Genomic DNA, 22,318 nt, shown 5'->3' on the forward strand with positions numbered 1-22,318 from the left:
CGGGGCGTTCGATGACTCCGGGTTACCCTCTGGTTGGCCCGAGCGAGGGCGCTGAACAGCAGGCGGGGGCGGGGGGAAAGGCAGGGAGGGGTCTGAGCAAGGAAGCGCAGCTCACGTGCGTTGCTGGAGCAGCCCGAGGCGGGCGCCGCTGGAAGCCGGGCCCGGGCCGTGTCGCCAGGTACAGCCCCGGCTCGGTGCTCGGGAGGCGCTGCCAGGCGTGGGGAGCTGGGGGCGGGAGGGTCCCGCGCCCCCCGAGCGCTTGGGGGGAGGCGGCAGCAGGTGTTAGGGCAAAAGCCCCGCTCTGGTGCCGCCAGGTTTCCGGGGCTCTTTCGGGAGAGGCGAGTGAGGGGCCGCACCTCAGGCGGAATCGCTCAGGGCTCAACAGCGGGCGCTGGAGTTTTAAAACCTGAACATGCGCAAAGGGGCTTCTCAGCCTTCTACCCCTTTAAGGGCTGGAAGATTGACCCGGCATTTCTCAGCCCCTCAAGTCATTGCTCTGGGGTGGGGCTGGGGATGAGGGGTCCAGTGTGCAGGTTCCCCCAAGGTAACAGGACCACCTCTGCCTTCCCTAGTGGGTATAGCTGGGGTAGGGGTGTACATGCCCCCCCTGGGAGAACAGACACAAAATACATGTGAACAGGGAAACTCTCTCAACTGTGTAGCGGTTTAATCTCTCTAGTTTGGCACCCTCAAGGCCTGACCAGTGCTGAACCAGAGAATTTGCCGAACCATTGGAAGTCAATATTGTCTAGCAGCATTTCAAGCATTTCCACTCCTTACAGGGCCCGTAGAAGATCTCTAGGGGTAAATTAGAGCTAACTAACAGCACAGAATACTGAGAGCCAGGACTGGTGGCTGTAAACAAACTTTATGGCTGTGTCTAGACTGCATCCCTTTTCCATAAAAGGGATGCAAATTAGACACATCACAGTTGCGGATCTTTTGGAAAATAAAGCCTTTTCCGAAAGATCCCTTAAGGAACCCTAAGGAATAAGGGATCTTTCAGAAAAGGCTTTATTTTCCGAAAGATCTGCGTCTAGACTGGTGCTTTTTTCCGGCAAAGCGCTGAGCTGGAAAAAAGCGGCAGCCATGTTTATGCAAATGAAGTGGGGGGGATTGAATTCCCCGCTTCATTTGCAATTGCAATTTACGGAAAAGGGATGCAGTCTAGACACAGCCTATGAGATTGTGGGGAAACTTAGCCATACCCACTGTAGTAGATAGTAGTCTCTTTCTCCACTCCTGGCCTCCTTACTGCTCAAATAGGGTTATAGCTGTCTCCGTCCTTATCTCTGGCCCCTTGCTTGCCCCCCCCTGTAGTCATTACATAGTATAACTGTCCCTGCTTTCCATCCCATATCCCTTGCTGCCTCCATGTGATCATTATATAGCAGAGCCCTCCCTTTCTGTTTTAGGAGCAACAGACCCACTCCAGACATACCTGGCACTACCAAACCCTTATCTTGCTTTAAGTTATAAGAGGAACTGAAAGCTCATGAGACCATCTACAAAGTGCTACCAGACCAGTTTTTGTTTTTTAAGTTTATCTTGTACAGACTAACTGCTACCTGCTGGAGCTTGTATACTGAATGTTGATGGTCCTAGCTCTTACCATTTAGAAGGAGTTCTTGACCAGATAGACAAACTCAAATATATAGTAGATGGAGACTGGACCTTGGGAGCAGAGCTAAGCATCTCACATAGCAAATGCCAGTTGGCAAATAGTTCTCCTGCAAAAGCTGGCACTCAGTCACTGCTGGGAGAAGTTCTGTAACATGTCATAGGAGTAGCTGTGGTAATAATTCTCATTCACTGTTGTCCTTTTCCTTTTGTAGTTACAGGCAGTCCCCGGGTAGGTTTGTTCTTAAGTTGAATCTGTATGTAAGTCAGAACTGGCGTCAGCCGCTGCTGAAACTGATCAGTTTCAACCGCGGCTGAATCTGGATGCCAGTTCTGACTTACATACAGATTCAACTTAAGAAACCCAGGCATCCCCAAGTCAGCTGCTGCTGAAACTGATCAGCGTCTGATTCCAGGAAGCCTGGGGCAGAGCAACTCTGCCTCGGGCTTCCTGTAGTCAGCTGCTGGTCAGTTTCAGCAGCAGCTGACTTGGGGACGCCTGGGTTTCTTAAGTTGAATCTGTATGTAAGTCAGAACTGGCATCCAGATTCCGCCGCCTGGGTGGCTTTGCTCTGGTATCCCTGGTCTGCTGGCTTTGCTGGACCCCCCCCCCCCCCCCCAGCAGACCAGGGAGACTGGGAGAAGCTTTTCTCTCCCCGGAGGACACGGGTGGCGACCCGCCGCCCGTGAGCTCCGGGGCGAGAAAAGCCCCGTTCATAAGTGCGGATCCAACATAAGTCGGATCCACGTAAAGTCAGGGACTGCCTGTATTTACTTACCCCTCTCCAAAATGAATGTAAAATGCTGCCAAATTAGAAGAGGGGAATATTTTCCATTACACAAGTGTAAACAAATATAGGACAGGTATAGTAGTGGATCAGGGTTTTTGTGTCCTTCATTAGATTATAATGCACTACTAGAGTGTAACTCTATATAGCTTTAATTTAGATATAATGTGTCCTATATGGGAGACCCATTCAGACGCAAGGCTATGTGTGGTCCAGATTAAACAATTGGACTCTCTTTCAAAAGTGTTAAGACTAATGTTATAAAATAGGAAGAAATGAGACTGATTCTAAGTCCTGCTTGAAGTGCCCCACAGTGTAATATATTTGTACTATCAGGTGAGGCCCGTTGTTGACTGGGCAAAGTCATTTTGCTTAGATGCCACCTATAGGAAAGTTCTAGAAAATAAATGTATGTAATAGATTTTTTTATTATGTTCTTACAAAAGGGAAGTAAAAGAACAGTTTTAAATTTGTAGTATTTCAACTTCATTCATTTTATTGAATAATTAACATACAGAGTACATTTGAATCAGAAACGCTTAATTAGTGAAGAAAATTAATTGGTGTTGGTTGAAATAAATATAGAAATACATCAAAATAAAAAATATCAAAATAAATCTCTGGTGCATAAAAATCAGACAATGATATCAAGCAATCAATTGTGATTCTTTATAATATTTATATTAGTAGGTAATATGTGAATACATTCTTAAAGTAAATAACAAAATAAATATGAATGCCGAAAAAGGTAACTCCTATTAAGTAAAGCTTCCATTACTCTTTCTGTAACTAATTTGAATTATTTTGTGATTGTAACAATAAATATTTTCTTTGAGCTAAAATGACGGTTGAATAAGCGACTCAATTTTAATTTTGCTAGCAAATATTTTTATGAACTCTTAATAATAGTCATAACTTTTTTCCAATGATAAACAAAAATAATTATTTAAACCTTTCACCCAGCATATTCTGGTGTTAAAAGTAGTGCATTCAGCAAATTTAAGTGGCAGGATTGTTTATGCAAAATTTGTTAATCACAAAGTATGACTTTATTTTTTATAAACAAACTTCAAAATAAATAGTAGATTATTATTTTTGGATGTTTTTTATAGAGGTACCTGCAATAGGCTTAGGTACTTTCCAGGCAGGAGGGGAAAAAAGGAATGGTCTCTTTTCTAAGAAACTTATGATCTAAGGACAGAATGACAGGCAGACAAGTCTGCAGAAGTTTGGAGAAATGTGAATCACATACCATTCTTTTTTTTTTTTTCGTTAATGTGCATACCGAGTAGATTTTTGACTAACATTGCGGTGGAGCAATAATATTTTCTGAAACTTCTTTCTTTTGATTGTGTACTAGTTTAATTAACTCAGAGCGGAGCCAGTGTCCTCTTCATCTACTTGAAGATGGATTGTAAACACAATTTATAACTGTGCAGATAAAAAAAATACACTTGTCAAGAACAGGACTATTACATAGTTTAAGAATTACTCTTTTAAATGAACACTAAATTCAAAATCAAGTCAACTTTACCAAGTGCTAAAAGTGGTCTCAGGTAGAGCATTACACTTTCTCCTGAGTCCCATGCCGATTCTTAGGGCCTCTAATTGAGAAACCATGATCCTGGAGATGTTTACACAAATGCTTCTCTCTAAGCATTGAAATCAATATAATAATTCATAAACTTAAAGTAGATCGGTAAGCATCTTCAGGAATGGGATCACAACTTTTTTTTTCTTTTAATCTTTTGCTATATGTGCAAGTCTTTTTACCCTTGAGTTGATAAACCAAAGCTGTGTTCTTGCAAATGCATGGGTATAGGCAGGGATCGACAAATTATACAATCTACTCGCCTATGGCGAGTAGATTGTAACCCAGAAGAGCCGGGTTCGGGCAATCTGCGCATGCGCAGATCGCCGGACAGTGCGGCTGGTGAGCGGGGCTTGCCGTGGTTTGGCAAGCCCTGGGTATAAGCATGTTTTTTAACAGCCTTAATAAAGGACAGGGATCTAGTTGACTATGCACATGTCAAATGAGGAAAGTAATCAAGCTGGGGAAAAAAGCAGACACAAAATACTTTGGTGTGATTTTGATGGAGGAAAATTTTTGGGGAAACAGAAACCCTTGTACTCAGGTTGTTCAATAATTGACCTCTGTGGCATTTCTTCCTTCTCTTGCTTGAAGCATCTGGACTAGGGGCTTATCTAGGCTACACGGAACAGTGGAAAGAGGATATGCAAATTCCGCGGGAATTTGCGTATCTTCTTCCGATCGCACTTTCGAAAGTAGAGATTTCGAAAGTTAAAGTAGTTTAGACATGGCTTTTTCAGTGAGCCCCTTCCCCGTTTGTCAAAAAGTCACTCTTCCTCAAAAAATGAGGTTTACGTGGCTTTTCGACAAGGGGAGCGGGGTTCACCAAAAAAGCCGCGTCTTAACTACTTTCACTTTCAAAAGTGCGATCCGAAGAAGATATGCAAATTCCCACAATTTGCATATCCTCTTTCCACTGTTCCGTATAGTTTAGATAAGCCCTAGATGGGTTAGCGGTCTAATGTGGTAAGGTAATTTCTGCATTTCTGTAACATTATCATTTTGTATAAAATGATCCTTTCTTTTTTTCCTCCTGTAGGTAACTTCCAGGGAAACACTTGGCCTGATATGGCTTTAATTAACTTACAAAGTTTCCAGTTTTATTCTTCTAGTGTACGCACATGCAGATCACTGAGAAAAACCTTGAATCACCTTTGTAAGCAAGGAAGACAGCTACGGTCATGGTGCTATGGTTCCTCAGTCTTTGGCACTGTACTTTCAAGATTTAGGCTTCAATATGTATTTAGTAGAAACTACCATGCAGAACTCTGGAACCAGCCTAACTCCATTATTGGATCCGTGCATCTTCACGGAGATGCTGGGAGCAGTTCTAAATCTTGTGGCAAATGGAGAGACGAACAAAAATTTTTCATGGAGCTGAACAGCTGCAATTCAGCCAAAGAGATTTTTACATTTCTGAGTTCTTTGGAAGTTATGTCTGACACAATGGCAGCAGCAGCTTTGCAAAGGATCTGTGAAGTTGAAGTGGATGACAGTGGATTGAAAAATCCTGAAGAGGTAATGGAGAATGAAGTCTTCAGGACATTATGCTTTCAGTTTGAACATGAATCACAAAAGCTGTCAGACACTGGTCTCCTGATGGCATTGCAGGCTTTGATAAAGTTGCGTGTAGATCCCTGGAGTACTCTGATTGTACGTTTGGTATCAGAGAGTCAGGAACGGCTTGATAAAGAACAATTGACCATTAAAAACCTGCGTATTCTTGGAGAAAGCTTGCTTGATTTGGAAGGCCCAGGTTGTGCAATGCTGGAACAAATTGTGACCCAATTAAGAGGAAAAAAGCTTGAAGAATGGACTGCTGAGGAAATGGCAATGGTTTATGGAATGCTGCAGATGAGTATTACAGAAAAACGGCAATACCAAGACTTGTTAAACCATATGAACAACATCACTTTAACCTTTGCTCCCCAACTTAATCCTAAATTGATAAGTAGAATACTGAATGCTCTGGTTGTTCTTGACCAAACTCAGGCAGTCCCTTTAGTAATAAGACTGTGTAAGTATTCAGTGAGGCATGTCCCTCAATTCACAGATGAGGAGCTAGTAAATGTGCTGGGAGCTTTTATACATTTTGGACACCGTGATCAATTCTTCACAGAAGCACTGGAAAGGCATGTTCCCAAATCCTCCTTCACCATGCACCCTGAAGTAGTCAGCAAAGTCATGCTATACTGCTGCAGAAAACTGCTCTGTTCTAAACCCATCTTTGATGCAGTGGCAGAAAGCTTTGTTTATAATGCTGACAAATACACAACTGGACAGATTGCTGAGACTATTGTTCCATTTGGGACACTCAATTACCTACCACCAACTACTTCCCCTCTCTTCAGAAAACTTGAAAGAATACTAAATGCTCGCTTTACTCAGTTTCGGCCTCACACCCTACTGAATCTGCTACATTCATGCACCCTTATTGAGCGCTATCCAGTCAATTTTCTGGCAAAAATATTTAACTCCTATTTTCTTCAACAACTGCAAGGTAAGTCACTAAGTCTGTCTGATGCATTTCATCTGTGTGTCCGTTACTAGTTTCTCCTATTCCATCTCTTTGCCACCTGTGTATTTCAAAGTATCAGCTGTTGGAGCTAACTGAAAAAAGGGGATCAGGAAGATTAAGGTGATGCTGCATTGTCACAGTTATACGATTTACAGCTTTTAGTAACTTGTGCTATTTTTCAGGCTTTGGCTAAAAACAGGATACACAATTGCCAAGAAATCTTTCTCCATATTTGCAAAACTAATGTTTTTGCTGTGATATGCATTTGAAAATGAGCACCAGGTCAGGGAAAGTATCAGAGGGGTAGCCGTGTTAGTCAGAATCTGCAAAAGCGACGAGGAGTCCTGTGGCACCTTATAGACTATGCTCCTACACTTCAGTTAAGCTTTCGTGGGCAAAGACCCACTTCGTCAGATGCATGTAGGTCAGGGAAAGTTGTACTATAAAAAGGTCCCCTGACTTAAATGTGGTTTTGGTGTAGACAAGCTATCACACTCAGGAACAATTTTAATGTTCTGCTTAAAACATAGGAAAAAAGGAATTAAAGAAGAAAATCTTGCCAAAAGCTCAAAGGGAGACGAAGAGTCAGTGTAGAAGTTTAGTAGTGAAGTGAAATGCAGCTGACATATTTTACAAATAAACTGAAAAGGGAAGTTAAGCACATGCTTATATAGTACAAAGACCTACAGCTATACAAATGCATGGTATTACAAAGTCCTCTAAACCCTTTCTTCATTGTAGTGTGGTTTGACAACTTTACAGTTCAGGTAGAATGTTAGGTTTTGATTGCTACCAGATTACCCTTTTTATGTGTCAAGGATCTTTCTACTCTGGCACACTGAGTCCAAAAGGTGAGGGCCTGCAAGAGAGCTTCAAAACTTTGCCTCTACAGTCACTGGTTTCAAAAAACTTCCCCCAGAATCATAATCTACAGATTCTGGGGAATCGCTACCACCACCAAGTAGTTTTTTTTATCCCTAAAAACCCGGGGTGGACACTTGAAATCACCCTCTGTAGTACCCCAAGCTCTTTTGCCCCAAAAGAGCTTGAAAAGAGAAAAACAAGCTGCAGTCTAAGGTAGCTGACCCCTCAGTCAGAGGCATATAGATATACACAGACAGACCTACCACGACTCGAGAATCAAATCATCACCTTAAAAAAAAAAAGTGATTTTTTTAGTATAAAACAAAAGATAAACTTGCTAAAACATACTTGGTTACTAGATGTTACAAAGCACTAAGGAAAACAAATTAAAAAAACAACAGAAAAGTCTCTGGGAACAATGCAAGGTAATAAATGGGGAGAGGAGTCAGAGGGTATGTCTACACTACAAAGTTAGTTCGAACTAACGGACGTTAGTTCGAACTAACTTTCATAGGCGCTACACTAGCGCTCCGTTAGTTCGAATTTAATTCGAACTAACGGAGCGCTTAGTTCGAACTAGGTAATCCTCATTCCACGAGGATTAAGCCTAGTTCGAACTTACTAGTTTGAATTAAGGGCTGTGTAGACCCTTAATTTGAACTAGTGGGAGGCTAGCCCTCCCCAGCTTGCCCTGGTGGCCACTCTGGCCAACACCAGGGAAACTCTACTGCCCCCCTCCCGCCCCGGACCCCTTAAAGGGGCATGGGCTGGCTACGGTGCCCGTGCCAGGTGCAAGCCTGCCAGCACCCAGCCAGCAGACCCTGCACCTGGCACGGCTCGAGCCACCCACCCAATGCCCCCCAGCCATCCCCCTCTTCCCAGTACCAGGCTGGCGGCTCCCAGGAGCTTGCCCGGGACCACAAGAGGCGGGCACCTGCCTGAGCTAGTGCGGACATCGTGGACCTCGTCCACGACCTCCGCACTAGGCACAGGAAAGTGGCCGGCTAGGGCAGGAGAGCTGCCAGCCTGGCCACCCAGGAGCAGGTGTGCATGAAAATCAAGGTGGTCCACTGAGACCCCTGACCCTGAGCCCTGAGCTTACAATGGCTGTCCTGGGTCAGACCAAAGGTCCATCTAGCCCAGTAGCCTGTCTGCCGACAGCGGCCAGCCCTATGGACCCTGGAGGAGATGGACTGAAGACAGTGACAAAGCCATTTGTCTCGTGCCATCCCTCTCCAGCCTTCCACAAATCTTGGGCAGGGACACCACTCCTACCCCCTGGTTAATAGCACTCCATGGACCCAACCTCCATGACTTGATCTCATTTCCCTTTAAACTCTGTTCTAGTTGTAGCCTTCACAGCCTCCTGCAGCAAGGAGTTCCACAGGTTGACTCTTTGCTTTGTGAAGAACAAGTTTCTGTTACTAGTTTGAAGCCTGCTCCCATTCCTTTCCTTTGGTGTCCTCTAGTCCTTCTTTATGGGAACTAATGAAGAACTTTTCTGTATGCACCCTCTCCACCCAACTCCTGCTTTTAGAGACCTCTATCCTGTCCCCCCTACGTCTCCTCTTTTCTAAGCTGAAAAGTCCCAGTCTCTTTAGCCTCTCTGCATATGGGACCTGTTCCCAACCCCTGATCATTTTAGTTGTCCTCCCCTCTCCCAGCCTCTCTCTTCCCCTCTCCCACCTCCTTTTCCCAGTCTCCCCCAGTTTTGTTCAATAAAGACAGATTCCATTTTTGAACACAATTGTCCTTTATTTTGTACATCAAGAAGAGGGGCTAGGGAAGGGTAAGTGGGAGGAATGGGGCACGAGCCCCTGATGGGGAGGACTGGGCTGGCTCTGCGGGCTTCTGGGGGTGGAAGCTCTCCTGCAGCCCCCCAATTACCCCCTCTCCCCAGATGGCAGCCTGCGGCAAGTGCAGCCAGTCTGATGGCCGAGTGCTGTGATGTGCCCAGTGTGGGTAGTCCAGGCAATCCAAGCCAGGACTGCTTTGCAAGCGGGGCACCCCTGAGAACTGTCTGTCCGGGGTGGGGGTCGGGACCATTTAAGCACAGCCCTCGGCTAGCCTGAGACAGCATCTCCACGCTCTAAGTCCTCCTCTGATGCCCTGCCGGCACTGCGTCCGGTCATCCTTAAGCCTGTTTCAGGGTCCACTTAATGTGGACATGCTAGTTCGAATAGCAAAACGCTAATTTGAACTAGTTTTTTAGTCTATATCCGTTAATTCGAACTAAGCTAATTCGAACTAACTAATGTGAACTAAGGTCGAATTAACGTTGTAGTGTAGACGTACCCAGAGAGTCACACAGAGCAGTTCAAACCAAACCACAAAATAAAGGAAACTACCCTGAAGTGACTGGATTCACTTTTCCATTTTACCCATACCTGTTCCTGTCCACCATGCAGTCCCAGCAGTGGAAGCAGCCATGCCACTCACCTTCCAGATCCAGCAGGAAGATGAGTGCTGTTGCACGGCTCTGTGAAGCAGGTGGGTGGCAGAGAATTTTTTGTGTGCACCTTAGACGGAACACTGGTTCCCCAGCCCCGCTGCCGCGACTGCTACATCGCCAGCCCCACTGCTGGGTACCATATCTGCCACATCCCCAGCCCCTCTGGCTCCACTGCTGGGGCTGATGCAGCTGTTATGTCTCCGGTCCCACTATTGGGACTCCAGCTCCGGACCCAGCCCAGCTAGGCTCCAACCCACCAACCCTCTTGACACGGGCTCCCAGCCAGAACTCCCTGGTCCAGAAACATCTGTTGTCCTACCAGACCACGGATATTGCCAGACGAGAGAGCCACAGTTTTGGGAGTTCCAACCTGTATCTCGTGTATTAATATTGAATTGTAAATGATAATATCCTATCTAATACATTTTTTTTTTTTTGCCTTAAGAACTGGAGATACTATTCCTGTCTCAATAGAAACTAGATTTCTCTACTAGTCCTTCAAAGTGATGAGTAATTTAGGTGTCTCAATTTTTCATTGTCCATCACGAAACACCTTAAAGGGGCCTGATATTCAGCAGGTGGAAGTTCACACATAAGTTTCTGAAAATCAGGCCCTTTTAAACACATGATTCAAAAACTGAGGAATCCAAAATTAATAGTTACTTTGAAAATCTTTGTTTAAATCACTGTATAAATATCACATTAAAATGTATGTTGTTTAGAGACCGAAACTTCTAAAGGAGAGCAGTAAGATAGGCTCCTTCTCTGGTTCAGCTGTTTCTGATTAAATAATAATACCATCTTCATATTTTAAAAGTGTTTCATAAACATTAACTTGATACTCGAAAATTAGTAAACGTTATCCTCAACTTACAGATCAAGATACTGAATCACACATTGAATGAGTGGGAGGAAAAGATTCCTTAATTTACGTATTCTGTTAATGATTCAGGATAAAGCAGTTTTGTGTAAGTTTATTTAAAAACAGCTGTCCTTTGTACAGTTAATTGCATGGGAATTCTTGTTGAACGCATATCTGTACTGAATGTCTGACTCTGTTTTTGTTTCAGCTCAAACACCAGGTTTGGACAAGTTTGTTCTCTCCCAGCTGACCCAGCTCTTTTTAACAGTTACCTTGGAGTGCCCCTTCTATGAGGTAGCGGATATACGTTGAAATATTGATTGGGATTTTTTAGTCTATGTAGAAATTATTGCATACTTTTTCCTTCTGAAGTAACAATGTAGGTCAGTGGTCACACGCCTCCCAATCTTGCCCTCTCTGCCCCTCTTTCTTGGGCTGGGGGTGGCACTGTGGCTCCGGAGAGAAGAGGACAAGGCTGGGGCTAAGGCAGGGTGTGGGGGTGAGGCTAGGAGCAAAATTGGGGCAGAGCTCAGAGTAGGGCTGGGTAACATTCCTTCACTGACCGCCATGAGGGCTGACCCAGGCTCTGCTGTGCCTTCTGTTGTTTCAGTTTGGTGTAATATTTGTACAGGCAGTCCCCGACTTACACGGATCCGACTTATGTCGGATCCACACTTACGAACAGGGCTTTTCTCACCCCGAAGCTCACAGGCAGCGGTCAGCCACCTCGACCTCCGGGGCGAGAAAAGCTGCTCCTGGTGCCCCTGGTCTGCTGGGGACCGTCTCCAGCAGACCAGGGACACCGCGAGCAAACCCGCAGCAGCGGCGGAGTCCCCCGCTTCTGAGGCTTTGCTCTGGCAAAGCCTCAGAAGCGCGGGAACCCGCCGCTGCTGTGGGTTTGCTCCCGGTGCCCTGGTCTGCTGGGGACCGTCTCCAGCAAACCAGGGGCACCGGGAGCAAAGCGGACCCGTGCCAGAGCAAAGCCTCAGAGGCGAGGCACCCCCCGCTGCTGCTTTGCTCCCTGTATCCCTGGTCTGCTGGGGGGGGGCGCAGCTAGTGTGCCCCCCCCCCAGCAGACCGGGCTTTTGTTGTGGACCCTGGGGCAGAGCAGCTGGGGCGCTGCCGGTTGGTCCCGCAGCGCCGCTCTGGGCACTACTGGACCAACCTGGCAGCACCCCAGCTGCTCTGCCCCAGGCGTCCTGATTCAGCCGCTGCTGGTCAGTTTCAGCAGCGGCTGAATCAGGACTCCTGGGGCAGAGCAGCTGGGGTGCTGCTGGGTTGGTCCAGTAGCGCCGAGGAGCGGTGCTACTGGAGCAACCCAGCAGCACCCCAGCTGCTCTGCCCCAGATGTCCCCAAGTCAGCCGTTGCTGAAACTGACCAGCGCTGACTACAGGAAGCCCAAGGCACAGTTGCTCTGCCCAGGGCTTCCTGGAATCAGCTGCTGATCAGTTTCAGCAGCAGCTGACTTCGGGTTCTTAAGTTGAATCTGTATGTAAGTCAAAACTGGCGGTCAGTTTCAGCAGCGGCTGAATCTGGACGCCAGTTCCGACTTCCATACAGATTCAACTTAAGAACAAACCTTCAGTCCCTATCTTGTACGTAACCCGGGGACTGCCTGTATCCTGTTTGTTAAGGTCCTGATTCAACAAGATACTGAAGTACATTGTGTACACTCTGTTAAAATAATAACTAGCTAGTTATTAAGAAAAGACTTAACCCATCTCATTATTTTTAGTTTCTTAATTACCTGCATATGTAGGAAATGTTTCTATGTACTACTAAGGTAACAACAGAGTGGATAGAAACTTATAAAAAAAGTAAAATCTAAGAGAAAGTTTGAATATTTCCTTTTCTTTGCTCTTCTGATAGGGTCCTAAACTCCTTCCAAAATATCGAGTAAAGTCCTTTCTCATACCAGGCCGTTCAGTGGAGTCCTCAGTGGATGTTCACCTCTACAACAGGGTGAAGAATGGACTAGTTGATTTGCTAGGAACAAGAATGTATTTTGCTTCACATGTGTTGACACCATATTGCTATACGTTAGGTGAGTGACCTTGCCATTTCTTAAAGTAGAGAGAACTGGACTAGATGAGCTATTGAGGTCCCTTCCAGGCTTACTCTTCTCTAGTTATTATCTCATTATCTGGAGTGGCTCAAGACTGAGAGTGCCAAATTCAAGGCAGACTCAAAAAGCATGTCAGACACTCCAAACTGGTGATATTATCTGTAATTAGATTTAATCAACCAAATAACAAATGTGAACTCCTAAGTACTACCATAGTTTTCAGATGGAATCACAGGCAATCCCCTTAGACATTCCATATAAGAATGGCCATACTGGGTCAGACCAAAGGTTCATCTAGCCCAGTATCCTGTCTTCTTACAGTGGCCAGTGCCAGATGCCCCAGAGGGAAAACAGAACAGGTAATTATCAAGTGATCCCTCTCTTGTCATCCATTTCCAGCCTCTGACAAACAAAGTCTAGGAACACCATTCCTACTCATCCTGGCTAATAGCCAGTGATGGACCTAACCTCCATGAATTTATCTAGTTCAGGGGTTAGCCACCTATGGCTCTACAGCCAAATATGGCTCTTCTGTCATTGCCAAAACACAAACAACTTTTAAAATTAAAATGAAAAATTGAATAATTTAACATTTAAAAAATGCATAATTACTCATGTCAAGATGGTTTGGTTTTTTTGTCTATTTCACCTTTAACTGTTCATTTTAACAACCATTCATCCTCTCCACTCATTGGGGGTTATGCATATTCTCTTTTTATTTGATTGGTCAAGAAATCTTTCCATCATCATACTGAACTCTAGAACCCCCAACTGTAAAAATGGTGAAGAGAAAGAGATGACAAGTACCAAAATTTTCAAAAGGAGTGGGCACACTCGTATGCTTTGGGGATAGATCTGGGATCTCCATAGTGTCTCATTTGTAGTGAGAGACTGTTCCCAAACAAACATGCAGCATTTGCTACAAAATACCCTGAGGGTGATGCACGGAAAAAAGCCTGAGAGGAGCTGCAGCAAAAAATGAACATAGAACAAAATAGCCTGCTGGCATGGTCAAAATAGCCTGTTGGCATGGTCAAGGTAAAAGCTTAAACTCCACAAGTTTTACAGGCTTATATAGCATTATTCGAGAGGAGAAGCCCTTAAGCTACAAGGGCAAGAAAATATTGTCCTGACTCTGCAGCAGAGTGTCAAATTTGAGTGAAAATTGACCGTCTTCATCAAAGATATTGAGATGGACAAACTGGCACATTTTGAAAGATTACAAATGTTTTGTGATTCATATCAGAGAGAGAATCCAAACAGCCTTGATTTGAAGCAGCTTGCCAGGTTTGTTTCTGAGCTCCTTATGGCATTCAAGTATCCTTTCGTTGACTATTGCAAACACAGTGCTCTGTTTAAGTTTATGATTCGTCCACATAAAGCAGCCGATGGAGAACTGGATATGACAGTCATTCTAGGTATCTCAGTCAGTGATTTGGAAATGGAAAGAGAAGACTTCAAGGAGTCGGATATTGGGGTAGAAAATTTTGTCAAGCTGAAATCTGATTTAGAATGCCTTGCTCAACAACATGTAGAATTGGCAAAACTACACAAATGGACTGACGTGAAGAAATTGGAGCACGTTGATAATCTGATTCTGCAATCTTGGAAAGAACTTCCTGTCACATACAACACCATGGAGAATGTCAGCTTGGCCTTACCTTCAATGTTTGGCTCCACCTATATTTGTGAGCAGTCTTTCTCGCATTTGAATCACATCAAAGGTTAATTTGCGCTCAAGATTGACAGAAGACAGCCTGAATTTGTGCATGAAGCTAAATTTGACCAGTTACAATGTAAACTTCAAAGAAATGTGTGAAAAGATACAGCAGCAGAAGTCCCATTAAATAAAGTCCTTGAGTACAATGTTTCATTTATGCTATTATTAATCATAATGTCAATTAATAATATTAAGTTGTATATTTTCAGCCATGCAAATGGGCATTCTTAGACTGGCTCTTTGTTGACTACTTGTTCTGAATTTTGATGTAGTTTGGCTCTTTGGTTTGAAAAGGTTGCTGACCCCTTTTCTATAGTATAACTATCCTTCCTGCCAGATTCCTCCCGTTCCATTTTATGAGAAACAGTCAAATTCCAGGCACATTCCATTGTCCTGGAACAACCCAAGCCTTATCTTCCTTTAAGTTATGATAAGAAGAATCTGCATACCAAATTTGGTGGTCCTAGCACTTAGCATTTAGGAGGAGATCTTGAATAAATGAACTCACAGATGGACTGACAGACTTAGATAAGATGTATATTGTGATCTCAGAGCAAAAAAAAAAAAAGAAAGAAATCAGACAAAATTAAGACTAAAGTTTTTTAAAACAGTATTTATCAAAATATTATAATTTGAAATTCAGAGTTCTCAACTGACTCATGGCACAGTGCTGATACATGTGCAAAAAAAACCACTGAAATTGAGGGGTTTTTTTCTATTGAAAATTTTGTTTTCAAATTATCTTCAGATGATCTTGTCAGGCGGGAAAGGTAACCTCACATTTGCATGGTCACATATAAATCTTATTTAGAAGGAGCTCACTCTTTTTAAACTTTTAGGTGGAAAGGATGTTTTACTGAGAAGGAGGTGAGGAGTGTGGTAGTTAAAAGGAGATACAGAAAGGAACATACTGCGGTATAGACTCCTATCACAGGCGATAGAGCTATAGAAAAATGAAGATATGTCATATTCTGTCTTGAATGTCAGAAATTTCTCCACTTCAAGTACGCATAAGGCCAAGGAATCATTCCTTGATTAAAGTCTTGGAAAACTGAACATTTTGGTTATCTGTGGTAATTGCTGGCTGCCTGGGTCATACATACCCACCAATTGCATACTTTATATCTTTTTTAGAAATATTTTCCATATGCTTGTCTGCCTTGTTTATTCTGTAATCATTAATCACTTCTTTCTTCTTCTTATCTCCTCTTTTTAGATAGGTACATGGATAGATGTAATTTGCAGTAGAAAGCTATGTTCATTCTTGGGGATTGTCTATTATTCAGGGAGAAGTATTAACGAGAAATTGAATTACAATAAGCAGTGTATATTGCATACAATAATCATTTGTTTTTCTTTCCAATTTCTCCCTCCCCCAACCCAGATGTTGAGATTAAATTAGATGAAGAAGGTTTTGTATTACCTGCCACCCAATATGAGGAGGTGTACAGGAGGTAAGAGAACTATAGGTTGTATCTCCCTTAACCGGGACTTCTGGTAAGGCAACATCCATGATCTAGCAGGAATAGGGATGTTCCTGGACCACAGAGCCCAGGAATAAGGAGGTCGGGTCGTGGGGCAAGAGCACAGAGGGGTGGGGGGGTGGCAGCAGCAGCGGTGACACAGCTGGTAGCCCTATCTGGGGGGGATGCGGTGGGGCAGACAGTGCTGCTGAGGGTTCTGCCCTCTGTGGCTGGTAGGTAGCAGGGGTCAGCAGTGGCCGTGAAGCTCTGGCTCCATCTGTAGCTCAAGCCCCAGCTCGGGTCCAGCAGGGCTGCGGAGCTTCAGCTGCAGAGCTGGGGTCTGGCAGCAGCCGTGGAGCCCTGGCCACAGAGCTTGTGGTCTAGCAGCGGCTGTGGAGCTCTGGCCCTGGCTGCGGAATTCAGGGTCTGGCAGCGTCAGCTAGGGAGCCACAGCTGGTCAGGCAGCAGCAATGCTGGTTTGGAGCCCTAGCAGGGGACAGGAGTTCAGCATGTGCCATGTTGGGAGGGACTTCCCCTGGTCCAGCAAATCCCCTTGATTGGGACCGGTCAGGTCCCAAGGGTGCCCGACGAGGGAAGTCCAATCTGTACAAACTCTAGAAGCAAAGACTATCAGACTGTAACATTACCTTGCCTTTTTTGTCAGTGTTCATGTTCAGGGTGAAGTTCTGGCCAGATAGATGTCAGTGGGAGGTTTGCCATTGATTGCAGTGAAGCCATATTTATAACCTGGTATCTTAAAACCTTGATTTTCAATGTATCATATATAGACCCAGATTGTGAGTGGTGGTGAGCGACAGGCAAGAAGCTCACTCTTCACTATGTGGGAGCCAGAGTGGATAACACTAAATTTCTAATAAATAAATAATATTTAAATTATTATTTTACTTACTTCCAATAGTTACTTTTGTTTCCATTTTATACTTTTTAAGATGCTGAAGTGGATGTTTAGTACTTGTTTCTTTAATTTCCTAATTGGTTCTAAATATCAGATTTTACGTACAGATTTTTTTTCTACAAATTAATGTCATCCTTAAAATGTCATCTGTTCTGAAAAAAAATAAGTCCAAGGCTTCATTAACATAGTTAATATGAGACTAGAACAGCCTCAGAGAATTAATAATAAGCAAGGAACCTGTACTATATTTGCAAATGAACTTCCATAAGAAAGCTGAGATGCTTTGACCAGGTTGTACTTCTCCATCAGACTTTGTAGCCTGATATCTGTGTGTCTTATGCTCCTAAGTCATGCAGATGCTTTTGAAAATCCCACCTATTACTGTATAAATGGGGGTTAAACCTGGAGTGTGTCTACACTCCAGGGCTTACCTTGAAATAAGCTACGCAAATTGAGCTACGTCAATTACATCGCTTATTTCAAAATAGCTGGTTTCAAAATTGGGAGCATCTACACAGCACTTATTTTGAAATAGAGCACTCTTCCTCCAACTTCCCTTACTTCTCGTACAATAATGGTTACAGGAGTCGGAGTAAGAAGTCCTTCAACTTGACAGAATTTCGACTTTATTTTGAAATAACTGCCTGCTGTGTAGATGCAGGCTAAGTTATTTTGAAATAATGCTAGTTATTTCAAAATAATGTTGCTGTGTAGACGTACCCTTAGACTTTTACTTTTGAGAAGTTTGGCCTATCTATAAGCTTACTAATGTATTAGAAGCATTTGTTCAAAACTGCTCATTGTGAAAGATGAGGCACATTTTGTTGTGGAATGACAAAATGAGAAATGTTTAATAAGAATACAGTTTTTTTTCCCTGATGCTGCAAACATATAAACATGTTTAACTTTAAGTAACAATAAGTAAAGCTACCAGCTTAAAGGTTTGTAGAATCAGACTTGTTTTCAATATTTTATTTTTACCTGTATTAGTTTTAAGATTCAAATAAGATATTCCTCCACTAGTGGCATTAAAATAAACAATTTAGATAATTTGCTTCAGTGTATATTTCTAAAATTCCTGAATATTATTTCAGATTAACTTTAGGAAGTCTCAGCCTGATTTACATCAACGTTGTAACAAACAAGCTCCTTAAATGACTTTGATTTAAATCTCTCTACCCTGGTAGAGACCAGTCACGGTACCAGCTCCTCCACTCTGGCCAATTGGTTCTGTCCCGCTAGGGTACCATATTCTCTAAAAAGGGATGGGGAAGAGGCAGTACCCCCTACCCCATTCTTCGGAGCCCACAGAATAGGTCTAATAATAGATAATATTGTTTTTAAAATGCACTTTTGTGTTTGATTTTAGAATAGCCCTGTGTATTGATGGTCAGAAAAGATTTTGCAGCAACAACCACAGTCTTCTAGGCAAAGAAGCTATTAAACAAAGACATTTGCAGTTACTTGGCTATGACGTTGTGCAGGTAAAGGCTAAAGCTATCAGCTAGTGCTTCCCTAGCTAGAAAAAGATGGAAGGCTAATTTATAATAAAGCTACTGCTGTAAGCACTTCCTATGCTGGTTGAGTGATGCTTCCTTGGTCTCTTCTGCTTTGCTTCCTTTTCTTTATTTTTAGTTCATTTTTTCTGCCTGCCATTTGCAAATTTCTAGCACACTCAACTTCTATGACTGTTTTCCCGTTGATTTCAGTGGAAATTTTGTCGCTGATTTCCATGAGTCTAGGATTTGGACCTAAATGTGTCACTTTCCTATTTTCAAAAGATCTTAACTGAGATTATTTTTAGAGAATACACAAAAATCCTTTTTCTATTCCTGGAGTGTCCCCACAACTAGGTCATCTTCTTTATTTTGCTTGCTGCTCATATTTACCTAATTTTTGGAGAATTTGTTAAATCAGCCAGTTTTATGCACCTAGCTTTTTAACTGACTGATCCTACAATAAACTCCACACTCAGTACCAATGGGATCTATTTACATAGACAGTTTGCAGGACTGCAAGCTTAATTTGCATGTTTAAAAGCTTACCATCACTTATGACATGACATTATTTATCTATTAAGAATATTGAATCTAATGCAGTTGTTCATTGAACACCATTTCTCACAAAAATTTCTCTAACTTTCAGATTCCGTTTTTTGAGATTGAGGCTTTAAAAAACAGCAGAGATATAGTAGAATATCTGCACAAGAAAATTTTTCCTCATACCTACAGGCTCAACTGGTGATATAATGCAACAATAATTAAGTACAGACTGGACTACAGTACCTGTAGGTACTGTGAAGTGTAAATATTTCACATGGAAAAAACATTCTACTTTCAAAGTAACTCCTCATCAGATGATTATGGCTTCTTAATGTGAGGCCCTCCAGTTCCTGGATGGATACATGAACAAAGAATTAAAAAGGGCAATAGAATTTGTTTGATTTTGTGTGAATACTTATTCCAGCTGAATAATAATGGAAAATGCTTGCAAACAGTTCATGCTGAATTTCCTGGGTATTGCGCTCTGTCCTTTAGAGTTAACAGAGATATGCTTATAAATGGGCAAATACATGAGAAACTAGCTGTTAGATGTCCAAGTTGTTACTAATCAGGGTTTTTCTCAGTGGTACAATAAATTTAGTTGCACTGTTTCAATTTATGCCCTATTTTACACTCTGCAACACTGGAATTATTAGAGTTTTCCACAATATGTAAAGCAGGATAGAATGTGCCTCTAATGTGAATCAAAAGGCTTAATAATTATGAAACAAATGTAAGTATCCTAAAGAAAAGTGTGGTTTATTACAGTAATTTAAATCTGTATTTATTTTCTTTAGTAATGTGATAAAGTATGCAAGTTTGCTACTTACCAGGATTTTTAAATGTGAAAAAAAATCAGTACATTTCATTCATATTTGCCCATGCTCTTATTTATATTTCTCACCGTTTTAGATTTCTCAGTTGTATTTTATAAAACCCAAGATGATATTGGTTTTAATGTTCAGTGACCCCAATAAAGATCAATTATCCATTGATCAAACACTTTCAAATACATTATTTTATTAAGAAAAATGTATGACTGCCATCAGTCCAGTACTTACTGTTCATTATAAAGCTGTTTTTCCCAATAAAATGAAGAATTATTCTTAAAGATGAAATTTGAATTCCTAACTACCTGATATTGTCAAGTCAACACTATTTCTCTAATAGAGAACACTCCTTGCAAGCTAATGGAGTCACACAGGTGGCACTGAGGGCACTGAGTTGTTGAGCAGTATCTGTACAGCTGGAGATGATGTATGAAAGAGACGTAGCTCAGCATGAGGACAGACAATAATTTCAGTGGGGAATCCCAGTGATGTATGGTTACTTGCGCAAATAGTAAAGCCAGCATACAAAGTTAAGCAAGATTGACCCTAATTGCTATAAATACCAGGTGACCTAAGTCAGAGGGGAAATTCCTATATTTTTAAAATAAAACAAAAAAGCTGTTATTTCATTAAAGCTTCTTTTCCCTCTAACATGGGTTCTGTTTAGTTCTTTTTCTGAGTATATCTACGCAAAAACCCACAGCTGGCCCAGGTCACCGGACTTAGGGTATGTCTACACTACAAAGTTAGTTCGAACTAACGGACGTTAGTTCGAACTAACTTTCATAGGCGCTACACTAGTGCTCCGTTACTTCGAATTTAATTCGAACTAACGGAGCGCTTAGTTCGAACTAGGTAATCCTCATTCCACGAGGATTAAGCCTAGTTCGAACTTACTAGTTCGAATTAAGGGCTGTGTAGACCCTTAATTCGAACTAGTGGGAGGCTAGCCCTCCCCAGGTTTCCCTGCTGGCCACTCTGGCCAACACTAGGGAAACTCGTCTGCCCCCCTCCCGGCCCCGGACCCCTTAAAGGGGCACAGGCTGGCTACGGTGCCTGTGCCAGGTGCAAGCCTGCCAGCACCCAGCCAGCAGACCCTGCACCTGGCACAGATCGAGCCACCCACCTGATGCCACCCCCAGCCCTCCCCCTCTTCCCGGGACCAGGCTGGCGGCTCCTGGGAGCTTGCCCGGGACCGCAAGAGGCAGGCACCCGCCTGGGCTAGTGCAGACATCGTGGACCTCGTCCACGATCTCTGCACTAGGTACAGGAACGTGGCCGGCTAGGGCAGGAGAGCTGCCAGCCTGGCCACCCAGGAGCAGGAGTGCATGAAAATCAAGGGGGTCCACTGAGACCCCCGACCCTGAGCCCTGAGCTTACAATGGCCATCCTGGGTCAGACCAAAGGTCCATCTAGCCCAGTAGCCTGTCTGCCGACAGCGGCCAACCCTAGGGACCCTGGAGGGGATGGACTGAAGACAGTGACCAAGCCATTTGTCTCGTGCCATCCCTCTCCAGCCTTCCACAAACCTTGGGCAGGGACACCACTCCTACCCCCTGGCTAATAGCACTCCATGGACCCAACCTCCATGACTTGATCTCACTTCCCTTTAAACTCTGTTCTAGTTGTAGCCTTCACAGCCTCCTGCAGCAAGGAGTTCCACAGGTTGACTTTGTGCTTTGTGCGTTCTGTTACTAGTTTGAAGCCTGTTACCCATTCCTTTCCTTTGGTGTCCTCTAGTCCTTCTTTATGGGAACTAATGAAGAACTTTTCTGTATGCACCCTCTCCACCCCACTCATGCTTTTAGAGACCTCTATCCTGTCCCCCCTCCGTCTCCTGTTTTCTAAGCTGAGAAGTCCCAGTCTCTTTAGCCTCTCTGCATATGGGACCTGTTCCAAACCCCTGATCATTTTAGTTGCCCTCCCCTCTCCCAGCCTCTCTCTTCCCCTCTCCCACCTCCTTTTCCCAGTATCCCCCAGTTTTGTTCAATAAAGACAGATTCCATTTTGGAAGACACATTATCTTTATTTTGTACATCAAGAAGAGGGGCTAGGAAAGGGTAAGTGGAAGGAGGTGAGGGAGGAATGGGGCACGAGCCCCCGATGGGCAGGACTGGGCTGGCTCTGCGGGCTTCTGGGGGTGAAAGATCTGCAGCCCCCCAATTGTCCCCTCTCCCCAGATAGCAGCCAGTCTGATGGCTGAGTGCTGTGATGTGCCCAGTGTGGGTACTCCGGGCACTCCAAGCCAGGACTGCTTTGCAAGCAGGGCACCCCCGAGAACTGTCAGTCCGGGGTGGGGGTCGGGACCATTTAAGCACAGCCCTCGGCTAGCCTGAGGCAGCAGCTCCACGCTCTAAGTCCTCCTCTGATGCCCTGCCGGCACTGCTTCCGGCCATCCTTAAGCCCGGTTCAGGGTCCACTTAATGTGGACATGCTAGTTCGAATTAGCAAAACGCTAATTCGAACTAGTTTTTTAGTCTGGATCCGTTAGTTCAAATTAGCTTAGTTCGAATTAACTAATTCGAACTAAGTTAGTTCGAATTAATGTTGTAGTGTAGACGTACCCTCTGACTCACAGGATTCAGG

General features: G+C 43.7%; 2 protein-coding genes across 2 annotated transcripts in view; one reads left to right on the forward strand and one right to left on the reverse strand.

Annotated features, from left to right (window-relative positions):
- MTRR (5-methyltetrahydrofolate-homocysteine methyltransferase reductase) overlaps positions 1–357 on the reverse strand; it is a 77,608-nt gene extending 77,251 nt beyond the window's left edge. Inside the window, exon 1 of the mRNA XM_075921494.2 lies at positions 116–357. The gene's annotated coding sequence lies outside the window, so the exon portion shown is untranslated. The remainder of the gene's footprint in view (positions 1–115) is intronic.
- FASTKD3 (FASTK mitochondrial RNA regulator 3) lies at positions 54–20,434 on the forward strand. Its single transcript, XM_075921496.2, has 7 exons — positions 54–178; positions 5,039–6,499; positions 10,904–10,989; positions 12,566–12,740; positions 15,866–15,935; positions 18,230–18,344; positions 19,006–20,434. The coding sequence occupies exons 2-7, from the start codon at positions 5,068–5,070 to the stop codon at positions 19,102–19,104; spliced, it is 1,977 nt and encodes a 658-aa protein (XP_075777611.2). The 5' UTR covers positions 54–178; positions 5,039–5,067; the 3' UTR covers positions 19,105–20,434.
- Positions 20,435–22,318: the final 1,884 nt, after the last annotated feature.

This window comes from Pelodiscus sinensis, chromosome 2 (assembly GCF_052426305.1).
Source record: "Pelodiscus sinensis isolate ZL-2025 chromosome 2, ASM5242630v1, whole genome shotgun sequence".
NCBI lineage: Eukaryota > Metazoa > Chordata > Testudines > Trionychidae > Pelodiscus > Pelodiscus sinensis.